The 16810-nt window shown below is 46.7% G+C and overlaps 1 protein-coding gene across 7 annotated transcripts in view; it reads left to right on the forward strand.

Moving 5' to 3' along the window:
• ARID1B (AT-rich interaction domain 1B) overlaps nucleotides 1–16810 on the forward strand; it is a 385639-nt gene that overhangs the window by 344196 nt on the left and 24633 nt on the right. For 4 of the 7 annotated variants that reach the window (XM_029944117.1, XM_029944118.1, XM_029944119.1 and 1 more), the window contains 3 exons: nucleotides 6702–6811; nucleotides 7537–7695; nucleotides 13331–13540. In XM_029944117.1, coding sequence (XP_029799977.1) covers nucleotides 6702–6811; nucleotides 7537–7695; nucleotides 13331–13540 — 479 coding nt within the window. The remainder of the gene's footprint in view (nucleotides 1–6701; nucleotides 6812–7536; nucleotides 7696–13330; nucleotides 13541–16810) is intronic. The other 3 variants (XM_029944120.1, XM_029944116.1, XM_029944114.1) reach the window with 2 other exon arrangements.

The following is a 16810-nucleotide window of genomic DNA, read 5'->3' on the forward strand; positions in this document are numbered from 1 at the left end:
CACCCCATCCGATCGGTGCGGTTAGAGCGTTCGCTCAGGGTGCGCAAGGACCGGAAATGTCCACTCCTGGGCGAGTCGTCTGTGTTCTCATACCTTAGACCCTGAGCCCCCTCTTCTAGCCCCAGCCACCCAGCAGTGAGGGAGACACTGTGGACCGCATCAGGCCTGTTCCTTCCTGGCACCTGTTCGAGTGGGGGCCACTGTTCACGGTAGCTTCGCCTCTTTGGTTAACACGGAGCCTTGTGTAGCGAGTCATGCGTGTCCCGCACTGTTTTATTCCAAAAACACTGTGGAGTTAGAGGCTTGGCTTTCTCTTCTGACCTTTTATCATCTCCTCTGCCTTTTGCCACCTTTCCGACCTGTCCACCTTTGAAAGGCCACCCCAGACGCTATTGTTTCTTTGTCCGGCCAAACAGACAGCTAGGGGCTGGCTTGCGTCCTGTCTAAGCTTCTGAGCGGCTGCTTTCTAGGGTCTAATTTAATAGTGCCAGGCCCTGATTACGTCTCTTTAAAAGCATGTGGAAGAGGGGGGAAATAGAAACTCATGGTGAAAATGAAGGTTTTTAAATAAACAGAATAGCCCTTCCTGATCTCGGTCATTCATCCCCGCGAGGGGGATGTTTTTACATCTGAGATGAAAGAGGAAAGCTCTCGAACGGTCTGTTAGCCAGAAGCTTCTCCCTCCCCCCCGCCCCCATTCCCAGCACTGTCCCAGGTAATAGCGTATTTGGGTTATGACATTATGTGTTTTGTCTGGCTTGCTGAAATAAAATTACTTCAGAGCATTGAAACTGCACAATAAATTTTCACCTCCTATTAGCAATACTCATTTTTCCCCTTCTCCTTTGGATCCCAGAGCCACAAAAATAACCAACCACAAACAGATGGCACGGTGCCCTGCCCAAGAAGATTTATGTGTTCCCAAGGAATAACCAATTTAATGGAGATTCACAGAGAGGGTTCCTATTTATTATTAATATTATTCTTAATCAGATAATTCAGAGCAAAACTGTTCAACGGAAGACTGTTTATCCTCACCCTCTTTTGTATAGGTTGGTAGTAGTTTTTTTTTATCACATTGTGTATTTGCAGATATTGGATTTTTAATAATTTAAACATTTACCAAATTTGCCCCTACACATTTAGGCTATTTTTTTCCCCAACTCTGTTAAGTCCAATGCAACCCGATAGAAAGTCGTCATCTGGCACATCCGGGGAATGGTGATGATTTAGTGTCTACTGTGTGTCTGTCGGTAGGCACACGTCAGTCCGCTCCCACTGTGCTGTGCTCTCTGAGAGAAGCAGGAGCGACAGAGGAAGCGGCTCCCAACGGGTCTGGTCGGAAGGTGTGCTAGTTGGGCCAGTAAAGGGCTTCGACCAGCATCACATCCCTCTCCTTGGTTTGGGCTCATGGGTACCCGTTACCAGTGATAACCGCGAGGCATTTTCTCCACCAAAGGACACTCTTGGAGGAAGTGAAGATGACCCCCTGATGTCCAGGGCCGGGAGGGGGGCTTGCTGAGCCTCAGCTAGCAGCTCCTGCAACAGGCGTTCCAGAAGCCTCTTTGCAGGGTTCGAACCGTTGGGCTGTAGACGGTGTATAGGGCCAACAACAGTCTCCCTGTGTAGTGACAAATCATTACAGGCTTCAGTGAGCAAGTGATTATTCAAATGGAGTCAGTGTGAGTATGAATGTGACAACGATTTCTTCATTTGAAAATGCAGGGGAGGGGGATTTGTTCCCTCTAAAGGAGCTTTTAAAAAAAAATTAAAAATTATTCACATTAAAGATTAGAATTACGTAATGCTGTGGGCAAAATTGTAGATCATGTATATAGCCTTGTGAAATACACCCTTTTATATAATACTTGTGTTACTAGCTATATTATATTTGTGTCTCATTTTATAATATTCATTAGTGATATACTTGTCTTCGTATAAGCCATCATCTTAAAGAAGACATCTACATTCCGGAAAGTGTATCTACCATCTGTCGTTCTAAGTTTGCCTCCCTGGAAGTCACTGCAGAATGTAGGACGTTTCCGTCAGTGTAACCTACAGACAGCAGATGGACAGCCACACGCTGCTCTAACCAGGCCTTTCTCTCGTCCGAGAGCCCCGCCGGCTCCCAGATCTTCCTGCCGGCCTGGCGCCGCCTGGTACCAGACGTAGCATCCTGTGGAGGTCCTGCCCGGGGGTGGGGGGGGCATCCTGTGGAGGTCCTGCCAGGTGGGGGCATCCTAGCTCCCGTAGCCCTTCCAAGGAAAAAAGAGGCAAGCTCACTACCACAGTATCGACAGGCTCTTTCAGCGTTCTCAAAAGTCGAGAACCACCTGTCACCCAGAATGCTCGATAGCCCTGCAGATTCCCGAGCCCCGATCGGGACCCCTGAGGCCGGTCCAGACTCCGCGGGCGGTGTTCAGAAGTGTGCGCTAAAGCTTACGAACCACCGCGCTAGAGGTATTTGGCTCAGCCGTCTCCCAGCCGAACTGCCACCAGCTTTGTGTGGTGTGGCATTGGCCATGTACCAGGTTATTTGCTGTTTTGAAGTTTGAAAGAAAAATGATAAAACTATGCCCACAGTATAAATCTACCAGATGGGCGGGTGCCAGGAAGTTTTGGGTCTTCCGCACCGTTGCTGGTGGTCGATTGAGTAGTTCATAAAGATGGTCGGGTTTCCTGTTTGTTTGCTGGCATGAAGTCTGTGATTCTAGGTGAATTGCTGTCCTCCCGCCCCACCCCCCAAAGATATAAAAGGTGTAGTGAATTGTGAAAACCGTCTCTCTTCAAGTGATGGGATTGTGCCAGATACGTTGGTGGTTCCAGACTTCGCACAGAGCTGGGCTTTCTTGGGAGCGTCGTTCTAGCTCGCTGCGGACGTGAGCCGCCTTCCTGAAGCGGTGCCCAGTGGGAAAGCCGCCTCCCAGTCTTGCCGGGTCGCGTGTCTCCTTGGGCCGGCTGTGACGCAGAGGCGCAGGCGGAAGCGATGGCGGTGTGCACCTGCCCCCGCGGAGCTGCGTCAGCGCAGACAGGTGTCCAGGGTGTTTTGGCGGCCTTGCCGATCCAGTCAGAGGTGTTTCTCCTGCGCGTTTCTCACACCCTCTGTACGTGTTATGTGCACAGCGCTCTGTGTGTGCGCCACGTGTGGACAGTCGTGATTCTCTGCAGACGTATACACGCAGACAGACCCTTCAGTGTTTTGAGAAACAAGGAATAAAACTCTTTGCAGGGTACGGTCTATTGTTTACCATGAAAAGAACAAGCCGTGTGTGTGTTTCTGGCCCCATTTCCCCGTCTTCTGGGAGTGATTTTGTCGCCTGGTAGGGAGACTGAGTAAAGGAAGCCGAGAGGGTAAGAATAAATGTTTGAGTTCAGTTTTGCGCACACCATATGTTCTTTATGTTCTTTTTTTTGAATATATTAAATCCAGGACGGAATGGCTGCCTGAGGACCTTGACCCACACTTACTCTAAGAAATCATTCTAGCTCTTAAATTTCAGTGCGAAGCCAGCGGCTGGCGCTCGAAATGTATTTGCAGTGCCCACACGGCTCTGCTGCACTCACGGGTCCTCTGTGCTCCTTTTTATGTCTGAACTTTACATACCGGATTACTGGTGTCAATAGGAGAAAGAACAGGGCCTTGATTTAACACATCCTTACGATCGTGGTGGTCTTTCTCTTCTGGAAAGGAGAAAAAATAGTGCCCCTGGAGTGTCATTGCCCTGGGAGGCAGATCGCTCTTTGCAGTGATTCATTGAGAATTCTGGTAAGAAGTCAAAAAAGTAAGCATTTCAACAAAAGGAACAGTAAAAGCCACAGTAAGGAAAAGACCTCATGATCCATTTAGTAAAATGAAATGTGCAGTGTAAGGCAGGAGCACTAAGTAAAATGATTACTCTAGATCCTATCCTTATTTGTGTCTCAAAATCATAAGACAGCATAGCTTTTGACAGTACCCTAAATGCCCATTTAAAAATATGTAATAGAGATTGAAGAAATTTGGGCAATTTCAAACCAACATATATGCTTAAATTGATCTCAGTCTGATTTTTTATTCTTTAAATATTTTTTTAAATATTTGTTTTTTTGAGAGAGAGAATGTATGTGCACATGCACAGTGGAAGGGGCAGAGAGCGAGAGAGAAAGGGAATCCCAAGCAGGCTCCGTGCTGTCAGCACAGAGCCTGACGCAGGGCTTGATCCCACGAACCAACCGTGAGACCGTGGCCTGAGCCAAAATCAAGAGTCAGACGCTTGGGGCACCTGAGTGGCTCAGTTAAGCGTTTAAGTGTCAGACTCAGGTCATGATCTCACAGCTTGTGAGTTCGAGCCCCGTGTTGGGCTCTGTGCTGACAGCTCAGAGCCTGGAGCCTGTCTTCAGATTCTGTGTCTCCCTCTCTCTCTGCCCCTCCCCCACTCAGGCTCTGTCTCCCTCTCCCTCTCTCTCCCAAAAATAAACATAAACATTAAAGAAAATACATTAAAAACAAAAAGAGTTGGACGCTTAGCTAACTGAGCCACCCAGACACTCCTAAGTCTGATTTTTAAATCAGTGTTAATTATTATCATTAATTATGATAATACATATCGGCCCACTTCGTTATGGTTTAAAAAAATGTTTTGTGTATGTTAACACGTTTAATGCACAAAGGAGAATATTACTATTTTCTGTCTCTCAGCAGTAACATTTAGGCATAATTTATTAGCAATACTAACAACTACCCATCGGAATCTTCGAAGAAGCAGGCCTTCATAGTTGCCGCAGGTCCGTGATGGTGCCACCTTCCCGGGATCTTTCGGCTCTCGTTCCTTTGAACCCACTCTGAATAAGCAGCAAGGACACTTTCCACGGGCCTCCTGCTCTTCTTCCATTCTGTTCTTCTAAAAGAGTGTTTCTTACTAACTCCTGCAGCGCCAGACCCCAGAGGGAAAACCGCGCAAAAGCAGCCCTCCGCTCGGAGCAGGGCCGCCCGGTCTGCCGCAGTCTCGCTCAGCTGCTTGCCTGAGGTTTCACACGTTCACAAAAATAACCGCATTTTCAGCTGATCCCAATAGATTTTTCTCTGCAGCTGCATCCCTTGAAAAAGCTTTTTGTTCCAGTTCTTAAAGTCTAAGTATTGAAAGTAATTTGGGGGGAAAAAAAGAAAGAAAGAAAAACATCCCAATTATGCTTCGTGTGTGTGGTGATGGCTTCAAGGGCTGCCTGGCAGCCCAGGGCCCTGGCGGCGCGAGCCAGTGCGCCCGCCGAGAAGACGGGCGCTTCCCGGGCCGGCCGTGGGCGCGTGGCGGGTCGGCTTTCCTGGCAGGACCTCTGGTCCCAACCTGCAGCGATGCTAACGATATTAGCAAATTAGCACCACAAAGCTTGCCAGCGAATTCGCCAGAGCCCTGCTCGCTCGCTCTCTGCTGTAATTAAAACTAATTATTTTCTAAAACATAGTAATACATGAATATGTGCAATAATCATTTCGTAGTGGGCAATCTGTAGAGCTTTTTTTTTTTAAAGCTTTTTTTTTTTTTTGGCACGTTATGCAGCATGTGCACTGCCTTGGTTGAGCCAGCACTTCCGTTTGCAGAATGCAGAATGGGTCCTGTTCATAAAAAAAGCCTCAGGTTCACTTTATTTTGAAATAGGAATGTTTTCTGGCTTTTCGCTCATTTCCAAGGCTCGTAATTCTCTCCGCTCGCCCTTGTCTGTTCCAGCTCCCCTCACACATCTGTTCGTGTCGCACACCCAGCCCAGTGCTGTGCAGATGGTTCTCACAGTGGGGTTCTGTAGAAACTCAGCTGTTATTCCCCGGACGTCTCTGCCGGTTCCCCGCTGTAGCCTCGTGCTTCCTTCAGAAAGAAATCTGAACCCATATTTTTAGCTTGAAGATGTCTATTCGTATGGGTAATAAATGTGTCTCCATCAGTGGTTCTTTGGAGAACCTTTCAATCTAAAGCCTGGATGAACGTGATAGAGTTTCTGAGCCTAGAGATGGAGAGTGTGTTTTGCCAGGAAGCGTGGAGTTGACTCTTGGGCTGCTGGGCGTTTGAGCTGCTGCTGAGGGTTGATAAATGCACATACGGTCCCAGGCGGAAACAACACCAGCCCCGTTGCAGAATGATTAGAAATCCTTTCCTTCAAAAAGCACTTTTGCCTATTGTTTTTGAAGTCATTTGTTAACGATTATTTTCCATCATTGCAGACTAGGCCACATGCAATAGATAAGATTTTCAAATGAAACAGTATAAAGTGTCAGATGATTTTGCAAACTCTAGACTATGTAAATGTAGGAAATTAAGGAAGCACAAACCCTCTAGTCACCAGGTAGAAAATACGCACATCCACTCTTTCCTTTCAACGCCTGACAAGCAGTTTAAACATGAGACTCCTTTCCACTTGTCGCCTACTCCATGAAATAACGCTGTAACCATTTCGAGAAGATAATGTCGGTATGAGTTGACTCTCAGTGGTGGGGTGTTGAATAAATGATTGCATGTGTGGTGTTTTTCTTTTTTAGTTAAAAAGGACCACCAGAATATCGTGCTGTCTCCATTTCAGAAACTAGTGTGCTCTGAGTTACGATTTCTTTTTTCTTTTCTTCCTTCAAGGGAAATTCAGGTGCCTCACGCATTACTCAGTAACTTGTGTTAGCAGGAGCCCAGCCTGATGAATCACATGTATAATCCTAAACTCTTTCTCCTGTTTTCGATTAGCATCTATGGGTCTTGCAGATATGATGTCTCCTGGTGAATCCAAATTGCCCCTGCCTCTCAAAGCAGACGGTAAAGAAGAAGGCACTCCACAGCCCGAGAGCAAGTCGAAGGTACTTCCTTTCTCCTCTGCACGCGGTGTGGGGTCTGCCTCGCTGGCGCTGCCATGTTGTTCTGTAGTCACGGTGTTGGCCTACACTTCATTGCCATTTGGTTTCTGCTCTTCTGCATGCCGCCATTTTGTGCACCACGTCTGTAGTTTTCTTTTCTGTCCCCTCCCCCCCTTCATGGTGTGGATCTGAAAGTTACTAGTTCTTACGGCATTTAACTCCTGGCTGTGGGCGAGGGGAGGAGGGACAAGCCCCACCTGAGAGAAATGCTTTGGGGGTGGGGAGAAGGAAGGGACCTTGCCTGGTTTTGAGACTTGCAGCCATTTTCTCTGCCTTCAGTTTATAGCTTCCTGTTTTGGCCGCCTCAGCAACAACAACATACTTAATATTTTGCTTTCCTGCCTTATTTGATAAATAAGGTGAACAGCTTTTTTTTTTTTTTTCCTTTCTTTCTTTCATAAGGGGTAACCCACGCTTAGCGTTCCGTGTAAGCTTGAAGGAAGCATGGTGGCTAGTGGCCTTCTCCAGCATCCAGCACACTGACCAAATTATACTAATTAAGAATGTTGTTTTAATACCTTTATATGTGTGTGTGTTTGTGTGTGTGTTTGTACGTGTCTTTATATATATCCATTATATATAAAAATTAGTCTGTTCAACTGGATGTGCTTTTCGTTATTGTAAATAAAGTTTGCCCTTTGTCACTTTTTTTTATTCCTCTACCACAGGATAGCTACAGCTCTCAGGGTATCTCTCAGCCCCCCACCCCCGGCACCCTGCCAGTGCCTTCCCCAATGTCCCCCAGCTCCGCTAGCATCTCCTCCTTTCATGGGGATGAGAGTGATAGCATTAGCAGCCCAGGCTGGCCAAAGACTCCATCAAGCCCTGTAAGTGGCTCGGTTTTTTGTGGTTTTTGTTTTTGTTTTTGGGGGGGTTTTTTGATAACTAAGTAATTCTACTTTAATGCTTGCTTACTTATTTGTTTCATAAGACTTTTTCTTCATAATTTACTCACGAAAGGGTTTTCTTTATAATTCCGTCAGTAACAAAACGAGTAAGGTTGGTGTAAACTGTAGAAGCTGACTTCTGGTAATGGAGCCGCTGTTACGAAGCAGCACCTCTGTATGAGGCATGTGATTGTGGTGCTGGGTCCAGACTCCTCCCCACCGTGCCCGTGTTGAACTGTCTCATCCGTGGTGCGCTTACAGGAGGTCTTTAAAACGAGTTACTTCTCCGTTTACATGGGAACTAATAGCAGCCGAGGAGTAAATGACAAATTTGGCCTTTGGCCTAAATCTTTCATGGGCTGTTGTATCTGAAACATCTTATTTCAAAACTGCCTACCTGAAAATAGAGAGATGACACTCGGGCACGGGTCTACACAGTGTCAGCCCTGCTTTGTTTCAGTCCACCTGTCAGAAATTAACAGCCAAGCGGTGGAAATGTTACTGTGAGTGAATATTTGGAATTTAGAATAATATTGTGTACCTGCATTAGAATCAGTGGAGATAGAAAAATTACATCCTGCCCAAGACTGCTGATAATCTTGAAATTAAGCATTCTGTATATCCATATGATATATAGAAAAACAAAACTGGTAATGTACATATACGGGAATCTTTTTAGCCTTAGTGTTCTTCTGTCCATAGCACTTGGTCTTTATTTTCGTACTGAAAAAATTAATTCCGTGCCATTAAAAAAAATAAAAAAGAGTAAAATGGCACTGTAGTAACCTTTATTTTACATTCATATAGGGAATCAAAAGATCTGTTTAAAAAAAAAAAACCTTAACATGCAATTACTTGCCAAGAAGGCTTAATTAACACGCTAATTTTTGTTAAGGCGACGTATTGAAGAGCATAGCTCAGGAAAAGCGAGTTGGAGGGAAGAAGTCTCGATGTGCAGAATCTGGCAATCTAGTCAAAACCCCAAAAGGAGGCTGCTATTAATTACCCATTCACTGGTTTAAACAGATAGAGCTGAAGGGTGGAAGGGTTGGTGGTTCCAGGAAAATGTAAAATTCACGTGGAGCTTGAGTGTAACCGGCGTTTTCCTTTTCAGAGGAAGAAGGGGCGATCCTCGCTTTACCTTCTCCGTAGACTTGTTTCTCTTTTGCAACGAGCGAGATGAAATGACAAATGCTCTGGGGCGGGTGTGCAGAGCGAAGGAAGGGGGAGTGCGGCTCCCGCATCCCCGTGTCTTTGTGTTACTGGCTTTGAGTCTCAGAAGGCAGCGGGCGTTACGGGGCTTCCCCCACCATCTCCGTGGCGTGGTGTTGTGTTTTGTCTGCACAAGAGCGTTGTTGAATCGGCATACTCTCAGGTTAGCGGGGAGGACTCAGATTAAAACTTTTCAAAAACATTTGATAGGTTGGCTGAAAATCATAATCTTTAAAACCTTAAGCGAATAATCAAGAATAATAATTGTGAAACACCAAAGACTACTGATAGATGATATTATACGTTTAAAAATGCCACCTTGCTGACTCCAGCTTACAAACATTGAGTGAGACATTTTTGATACTTTAACTTCCTAGGCAGGTGGTCTCCATCCAATGAGTCCCGTAGGAAAGAAACTCTTACCAAAACCTCACTTTCCACTTAAATAAAAGAAAAAAGCAAACTGAAATGTTGACTTCATTTTCTGATTATAACATAATTAGGCTTAAAATCGCATACTCCTTTGTCCTAAACATTCCCACTTCTGCTATCTCTTCCTGTACCGTAACCATCGCATGTTTAAAAACAAGCAAGCAAATGCCCGACCTCCCTGGTAGAGAGAGGCTGCCATGCCAGGTGGGAGGAGCAGTCACATGACAGCTCTGCATGGAGAAAATGGCACCTGTCCTGAATGCGATGCTAATTTAGGAAAGGAACCAAAAGCTATTGGAAGGAAGGACCAGAGAGCATCTCTGCTGTCAAATCACTGCTGATATATACGATTTAGGAATATTTAACTGTTCTTTCTGAGACACAACTTCAATTTGCACTTAAAATTGCTCCTACCAGTGTCTCTAATAAAGCCTTTCTACTAGAAGGCCCGAAATGGACTAAATAATAAAGACGTTCAATGCTTTGACAGTGTGCTATGGACCAACATTGTTTTGTTACAGAACATTCTAAAATAAAAATAAACATTTGCACATACACAGATTACCAGGCATATGGTAAAGACTGCTGAAATGTAAATCTGCCTCAGAGATTTGAGGAAAAATGTACTTATAGACTTAATTAAACTATATGCAAGGGAAACATTTGTGGCGCCATAATGTCTTGCTGCGATTTTTCAGCAATCTCCATTCCCTTCTCTTGCGCCCGTGACAATTTGGGGCACTAGCACACCGTTCCTACCACACCGAAGCCGTGTGAGGTGGCCCTGGTGACGTGGAAGAGGGCACCCGTCTCTCTGCCGGGCCAGTGTGTTTGCCCGAAGTCGGTGGCTAGAGTATATGATGAAACCCGCCCAAAGGTTACATCAGAGCTAGTGTCTGTGCACAAACAAAGTACACGTTGAGCCTAATCAGCGATAAAGTCTGTACTCCTCATTTCCTAGCACTCATCTTTCTCTTCATGCCCTTTTCCCCTGTTCGGACACCCAAAGACTAACTTTAGGTTAGTCTAACTAACTTGGGTTTAAGACTAACTTTACTTCCTGGCCAGCAAACAGACCTTGAGGCTGGAGTGGAGACGCTGCGTGGCAGTCGTGGGCACGACCCGCCTCCCACCCGCAGCCTTCAGTCTTGACAGATCGTGTCCACGGTCACTCAGCGCCCTGATCACTGCGGTCCTGTTCTAGGGTATTTTATTCGGCTGGTAATTATTCGGCTGGTGCCAGACCGCTCAGACCTTTTTGTCAACTTGAGCACTTGTTCATGACCAGGTTATGGGCCCGGTCCCTCCGGTGTGCAGTCACTGCTGGTGATTCAAAATTGGCCCGAGCCCCGTCTTGGGGAACATAAAGTCTAGTCAGGTGAACGGAGGGCAGACAAATGATCCCATGCAAAACTTGCGCTTTTTATAGGCTGTGTGGCCAGGGGCCGCCCTGGACAAATAGAGCGGGAGGTAGCGATTCAGACGAGGGAGCCCCCGCCCCCACCTAGCGCCTCCCCTGAGGCCTTGACCAGGCCTTTTCCTGCATTACGGCGCCACGGAACCCTAAGCCTTTCTTGAAGAGCTGCAGCTATGAAAAATAAAATGATCCTCTTAAAAATCACTGTCTTCATTAAGCTTTTCTAGCTTTATGAGAACAAATTGAGACATACAGAAGTTCATTCAATTCAAGTTCACTTGACAAAGAAAGGTGAGAGAAGTTAAAATATGTGTGGCCAAAGCACGTTCGCTGTTATCGTAGGCTCATCTCAGTTAGGGGATGCACTCATTGCATAAACGGCAGCATTTCTGCATGGCCCCGAGGCTCGGGGCCTAACGGTCCTTCCAGAACCCTCCCCCAGTTTGGCGAGGACCAGGCCACAAACGGCCTGGATCTTAGATTCAGATGTTGGTGTAGAACTATTCAAAGTAATCTTAAATTGAAATGATTGCTTTTCTCTCTCTTACCCTTAAATTGGATGTCAAACTTTTACCTCTCAATTTATTACAGATGAACTGCCAGTGAGAGGTTGGTGGGAGTTTTTTCTCTTTTGATGGATTTTAGATGATAAAGTCTCATTTTTTGAAAACCAGTGGCCCCATTTTGTATTGCTCCCCAAAAGGAAAAAATAAATTTTTAACTAGCATTTAGAAACCAACTACCCCTTCAGAGATGACAGAGCTTCTGAAATGTGTAAAATGTGGCAGGACAATTTCTTTCCCTAGTCAAATATTCCTTGGGCATATGAATATGGAAAAGAAAATTTAAAAACATATTATTTGAACATACAGTGTGTTCCATATTCTGAGTATATATATGGATATATGGATAGATAGATATATAGATATGTGAATATGGATATATTTTAAGCTCTAAAGTAATTTTTAAGTGACTTACTCTTAAGCCTCAGCATCAATGTAAATTCTAAAAGTTCACACTTTTTTTATCCCAACACCCTAAATTTTTTATTGACATCAACGGTATCACCCGTTTTTTATGTATTTGATGTAAAGATTTTATGCCTCGATAATTCTGAATCCGAAGGCTTAACATTTCGGCGGAAGCGCCGGGAGAGGCGCCTGCTTACAGAGGGGAGGCGCCTGCTTACAGAGGGAAAGCCAGCCTTGTTCGCCTCCTCCCAGGCACCGTCTCCGGGCTCCCACCTTTCCTGGGGATCAGTTACTAACACAGTAACATCCGACTTCAATGGCAGTCATGTTGTTTGACCCCCAAAATTTCAGCAGTGTGTTCAAAATGGCTAAGCTAAATATAATGGAAGAGAGTTCCGACAAACCCCCATCTAAAATGATGGCTGTCCGTTCAAATGATAAGCTGGTAAAGACACACAAGGAAGCGAATTATCGCTCCAAGGAAATCTTGATTGAGTATTTAGAAGTGATTTTTTTCCAACAGTAACCCTGAAACCCCATATCCTACAAGCACAGAGACTATTGTTACAAACCTAAGAGACATAAAAGAGAAATACACTTTTGGGCTGTATCAAAAACGTTACCTTCCCAGATCACCTAATCCAAAAGGTGGGCTTCAGTTGTGCGCACACAGCACGTTTTGACACTTGAATATCACATATAATTAGAAAAACAAAGGTAAGAATTAGAGCTTGAGTATAAACCACACAAGCACCTAAACCCATGTGTATAAAAGTAAACGTATAGATTTATCCATAGATATGCAGGAAAATGAAATAGCACATGTGTTTGTGATTAAAGCATGGTTCCCTAAGAAATCTGTTAAAATTATCCTCTAATAGCCCCTTGCCATGGCAGAGACGTTCAAGAGATCTGACGTAGGGAAAGCTCACATCATGAGTCCATGCCCAGAACTCTAGCTGGCTTGGTTCACAGAGCAGAGCCCACACCACGGCCCCTATGATTTGTGACTTATGTTCTGTTTCCCAGCAAGCCCCATTATCTATTCTCAGTAAGATTGAGCATTTCAGTGAAGACACACATTATTCATCCTTCTTTTGACAAGGCAAAGTAAGAGTCCCTCTAGTTTGGGGGGCTCTGTAATATTACTTAAATATAAAATCTTGAATTTGCTGTGATTCTTCCATGAGCTCGCACCCTTTTATTTTTAAAAATGACGGGGGTGCCCTCGGAAACTTGCCTTCTGAGATTCAACGCTTATATGAATCAAGTTAAAAAGGTGTTCGTTTCTTTGTTTTGTTTTTTAAGTCTATAAAAGGGGGAGTTTGGGCCCTTTATTTAAAGTCAAAGTAAAGTCTTAATTTAAGAAAATGTATAGTTTGTGCCTGAACTAGTAGCCTTCATTCCTAATTGTTGTGTGATAGCAGTAGTTTTTAAATTTCTTCTCTTCTTGTATTTGGTAGCTCATTGCTTTTTTCTCACCTTCTTCCCTTTCCCTCTGCCCACCCGTCCCCCACTTCCAAATGCTCCTTCTGGGCTCTAGAAGTCCAGCTCATCCACCACCACTGGGGAAAAGATCACAAAGGTGTATGAGTTGGGGAACGAGCCGGAGAGAAAGCTGTGGGTCGACCGATACCTTACGTTCATGGAAGAGAGAGGCTCCCCGGTCTCGAGTCTGCCCGCAGTGGGCAAGAAGCCCTTGGACCTGTTCCGGCTCTACGTCTGCGTCAAAGAGATCGGCGGTTTGGCACAGGTGAGAGCGTGCGGCCGAGTGAGTGACGCGACGCTGCGCCTGAGCTCCAGGTTTCTTTGAATGCCGGCTCGAGCTTTTTGTTCCCATAAAGAAAAAGCTAAGCCCGTGGGATGCGTGTTTGTGTGCTGCCCGTGGAGGGCGCTGGGGCAGGGCCCTGCACCAGCTTGTAGCATGACCTTGGCAGGTCACTTTCACAGGGCCACCATTCTCACCTATAAAATGAGGTGCTTGGGCTGGATTTTTCTTTGGGTTCCCTGACAGTTCTAGAAATCTGTGCAGTCTGCAAAGATTTCATAGTAAATACTCCAGGAATGTTTTGCAAATGACAAAATTAGTTGTCCGGATCAATTCCAAATCCAGAGCAATTTAGTAAGAAACCTAAGTCCTGGATCTCACAACATGTCCACAGTGCCCGGACAGTGAGGGGGGCATTTTTGCCCAGAGCTTGGGCTGGGGTGCGGTGTTTCAGAAGGCGCTCCTCTTTAGGCCTGACTCCCGGGACCAGTGCTCCCTTAAACCTCGCACCCTGGGGGCCACGCTTTCCTCCCCCTGGGCCTGGCCCTGCGGTAGTATGGAGTCTAGCTCGTGAGTGCCTGTCGTGCGAGAGAAACAGGCAAGGGCCCCCGAGAAGTGCCCACCACGTGCCGGGCACTGTGCTTTCCATTTGGTCTGGCAGCATCTGTCCAAATATCCGTTAAATGCACGAGTCATCAGCCTCAAAGAGAAGAGGAAACTGTAACAGAGTGACATACAGTCGCGTGGCTCAGGGACTCTCATGGTAGCTGGAGGCCAGGCCTGTCCAATTCAAGACGTGTGCCCTTCCCGTCTTCCCGGAGCTCTCAGGCCGGGCCTCCAGCGGGGCTTTGAACCCTGTCAGTACCTGGGCTCCCACCCAGATCTGCGCCCAGGTGGTCTAGCATACAGCGTGGGACCCCGCCCTCCACCCCGGTACCTCGGGGTCGCTAAGCTAACTGTCCAAGAGCGAGTCACCTAATATGCAAGTGTCACCGCGGCTGCGCCCTGGTCTCGGCTCCTCGCAGCTCTCGGGAGCGGCCCAGGCTGGTTCCCAGCCCCGCGCCCCACCCCAGGCACCTCCTCCTCCCAGAGACCTGCCGCCTACACCCGCAGCAGCTTGAGTCAAGGCTTTGCAGAGTCAGATGGTAAGTCGTACAGGGCAGACCGAGTGAGCGAGTGGAGGGAGAGCTCAAGATGCAAAACTGCCCCCTCCATCTAGACCCCAGACCTCTCTCATCTACGCCTAGACTCCCTGACCTCTCCCCTCTACCCCTCACCCCGTGGCACAGACTTTCTAGAACCCTCAGGGCACTGCACATGTGGGTTTCACCCTCACAGAAGCATAGAGATTGTCTGAACCCCTCACTTTTAACTCCGTCCACGTCTGGTCTGTGGGTGAAGTTCATTGCCCGCCTGGCTAGCGAGGGCTGCTGGAGCACACCTGTGATGCAGGTGGTGAGCTGCGGTCGGAGGGGGGGTGCGGGGGGACTCCAGGGCGGGGACTCCCAGACACTCGGAGGTCAGTACAAGGCCTTGCTTTTCAGGGTGGCCCAGGCAGGCCACAGCCTGCTTGTCCGTTCTGAAGCAGTCCACAGACTGGCGTGAAGTGCTGTAATGCCCAAGATTTTAATATCACCCCAAAACCAGAAATCGCCAGGGAGACCGAGTCACGCATGCAAAAGCGAAGGGCAGTTTTATTACGGCTTAGGCTCGCCGGGCCTAAGTTCGGTCTCACAGCCTTCACCAACGCAGTGGATCCGCGCTGAGAGCCCCGAGCAAGGGCTGAGTAGGGTTTTTATGGGGTGCTAAAGTGCTACACAAGGATTTTTGGTTTGGGAAGGGGGAGTTAAAAGAAATTGTGACGTAGGTACAGTGACCTAATCATAATGGTACAACAGTATTGGCAGCAGCTCTAACCATACACACTGTTCAGAGCGTTCGTTACTTTCGGCGGGACCCAATTACGACATTTAGGGTATCTTTGAAATCAACCAATTACAGAGCGAGTTCAGGGTCTTGTTTGGTGACTATCAGGTTAACTTTAACATTAGGTAACAGGGGCCTACCTAAAGTTCCCATCTGCAGGTCTCATCCTTAGGAATGTGAGGAGAGGTAGCTGGCCTTTCCTGATTGGATACCGCAAAGAGGTGTCTTCTCTAGGCAATGTGTAACTGCCTAATGGTTCCGGAGCGACTGACCTTAGGCCTTCCAGCTCAGAGGGGAAACTTAAAGCCTGTCATGGTGTCTGTTTGGTTCAGACTCATGTTCTTACAGTGCCACAAGTGGAACAAGGCATTTCCCGGAGCATTCTGTGCTTTATCATGTACCATTTAGTACTAAGTAAACGGACATAAAGAGCTTTGTGATAAAGTTTGAATCCAAAAATTGAACATTTCGTTAAAAAGCAGTGTCGCCTTAATGGTTACCATGCTCCTTTCTTAACACAAGGCACAGCTAAAGGCAAAATATTCCCCAAATATTTGCAGGTCTGCATGCAGATGTCCAATCTTGCTTAACTCTGTGCCAAGTGGAAATCAAAAGTTAATGCCGAAAATCCTTGTGTAGCACTTGAGGATTTCTCTCCCTTTTCCTCTTCACTTGGCGGCTGTGTTCTGTGCAGCCTGAGTGTAAGTGGGAACGCAGGGTAGCCTTGCCCCTTCACTGGGTCGCCGGTGCCCCCCACGTCAGCTCCCTGGCAGCTTCACAGAGCCACCCAGGTGGATGGCTGGTCCCTGCTTACAGCGAGGGGCCCTCTGCCCAACACCACAGTCCCCCCTGAGAGGAGCGGCGCAGGCTAGAATTACACGGAGCTCGGGCTGTCGGAATGAAACACTGTTTTTCATATCGAAGCTCAGCCCTTAAATTGCAAAGTAGTTGTTACTGCTTTTTAAATTCTTTTTCGGGTGCCTTTTTTTTTTTTTAAAGATTAGAGGTGTGCTGGGGATGAGCATGAGTGAGAGTGTACGTTGGCTCAAAGAAAATCGCTGGCTCTGAGCAGCAACGCCTGGGATGGCGCACCAAGCAGAAGAATCGAGAGGAGCAACGTTTTTTTATGTAGCCATCAGCGGACCCCTTAATGGTTTTATAACTGTAAACGCTGTCTCTGCACTACTGAGTGGGCGTAATGAGCATTCCTTCAGAGAGGCAAATGAAAAAAAAAGCAAACCAAGACATTAAGTGTGGTTTGTTGTGTTTTTTGTCTCCTGGCTTTAAACAAGCCGTTTTGCTGCAAACCAATGATCTGCCTTTTTTTTT

This window comes from Suricata suricatta, chromosome 7 (genome assembly GCF_006229205.1).
Source record: "Suricata suricatta isolate VVHF042 chromosome 7, meerkat_22Aug2017_6uvM2_HiC, whole genome shotgun sequence".
Classification (NCBI taxonomy): domain Eukaryota; kingdom Metazoa; phylum Chordata; class Mammalia; order Carnivora; family Herpestidae; genus Suricata; species Suricata suricatta.